Source organism: Apis dorsata, unplaced genomic scaffold, assembly GCF_000469605.1.
Source record: "Apis dorsata unplaced genomic scaffold, Apis dorsata 1.3 scaffold_217, whole genome shotgun sequence".
Classification (NCBI taxonomy): Eukaryota; Metazoa; Arthropoda; class Insecta; order Hymenoptera; family Apidae; genus Apis; species Apis dorsata.
Genome location: NW_006263500.1, coordinates 400,069 through 401,009, shown reverse-complemented (window position 1 = coordinate 401,009; position 941 = coordinate 400,069). Strand labels below are relative to the sequence as shown.

Below are 941 nucleotides of genomic sequence, written 5' to 3'. Positions count from 1 at the left end.
CATATAAACCGCTTCACCAATCATTTTGCACTATTAAAAATTTTTATGATAAATATTGATTACGATTTATATTAATTTATTTATTTATCAAATAGTATGCCTGTTACCTGTTCTGTTAATATGTCACCGATATAACATATTATAAAAATATTAAAAATCATAGAGAAAAGAATAACTGAACATACGATTAAATTTCGAACATCATTATCAATCCATGCCTAAAAAATAAACAAAGGATATTTAGTTGGATTAATTATTTGATATTAGAGTTAATGTAATCACATACATTCTTATTCAAAAGTTCTATAATATTTACTATTTTTATTTAAAAAAAAAAAACAAAAAATAAAAAATAATATTTTAATACTTTATATAACTTTTCGAACTATTGTTGATTGATTGGCATTATAATTGATAGTGATAGTCATAACTCCATTGATTATCATCTAAACAATTACGAATACTGATAAAAGTCATAGAAAAAAAATTGATAGTAATAAAAACATATTTATCATTATAAGTTCGAACAAAATGCTCTAAATACAATTTACTTGATTTTTAAAACTAGAGATTTTTTTAAGGTTTTCTTAAATCTATTAATAACGTACCGTAAGAACATAATATCCAAGCATACATATATTTACAGTACATTTGAACAATTCCATGAAACATATTCCGCTCATTACATTTTCGATACCTGTTATAAAACTACAATCAATGTGTATTTAAAATTGCTAAAAAAATTACATGAAAGAAAATTTAACAAATAAAAATTTTACCTTAAAATTCTTAGATGATGTCGAACAATTTTGCTAATCTTGTCCAGTCCAACATTCTTATTATGAACATTTGAATGATTCACAAATTGACGGATCCACGCCATCAGGAGGTTTATTTGACCGCAAGCATGAGCCGCGAACACAGCTGCGATACTTACAGCA

General features: G+C 24.5%; 1 protein-coding gene across 2 annotated transcripts in view; it reads right to left on the bottom strand.

The window, feature by feature from the left end:
• Positions 1-941, bottom strand: part of LOC102679411 (odorant receptor 4-like) — a 5,385-nt gene that overhangs the window by 3,409 nt on the left and 1,035 nt on the right. Inside the window, exons 2-4 of one of the 2 annotated variants that reach the window (XM_006615121.2) lie at positions 780-941; positions 609-708; positions 108-218 (exon numbers count right to left, since the gene is read on the bottom strand). The exon at positions 780-941 is cut by the window's right edge and continues 2 nt beyond it. In XM_006615121.2, the coding sequence (XP_006615184.1) occupies positions 108-218; positions 609-708; positions 780-941 (373 nt within the window). The remainder of the gene's footprint in view (positions 1-107; positions 219-608; positions 709-779) is intronic. The other variant, XM_031510244.1, reaches the window with a different exon arrangement.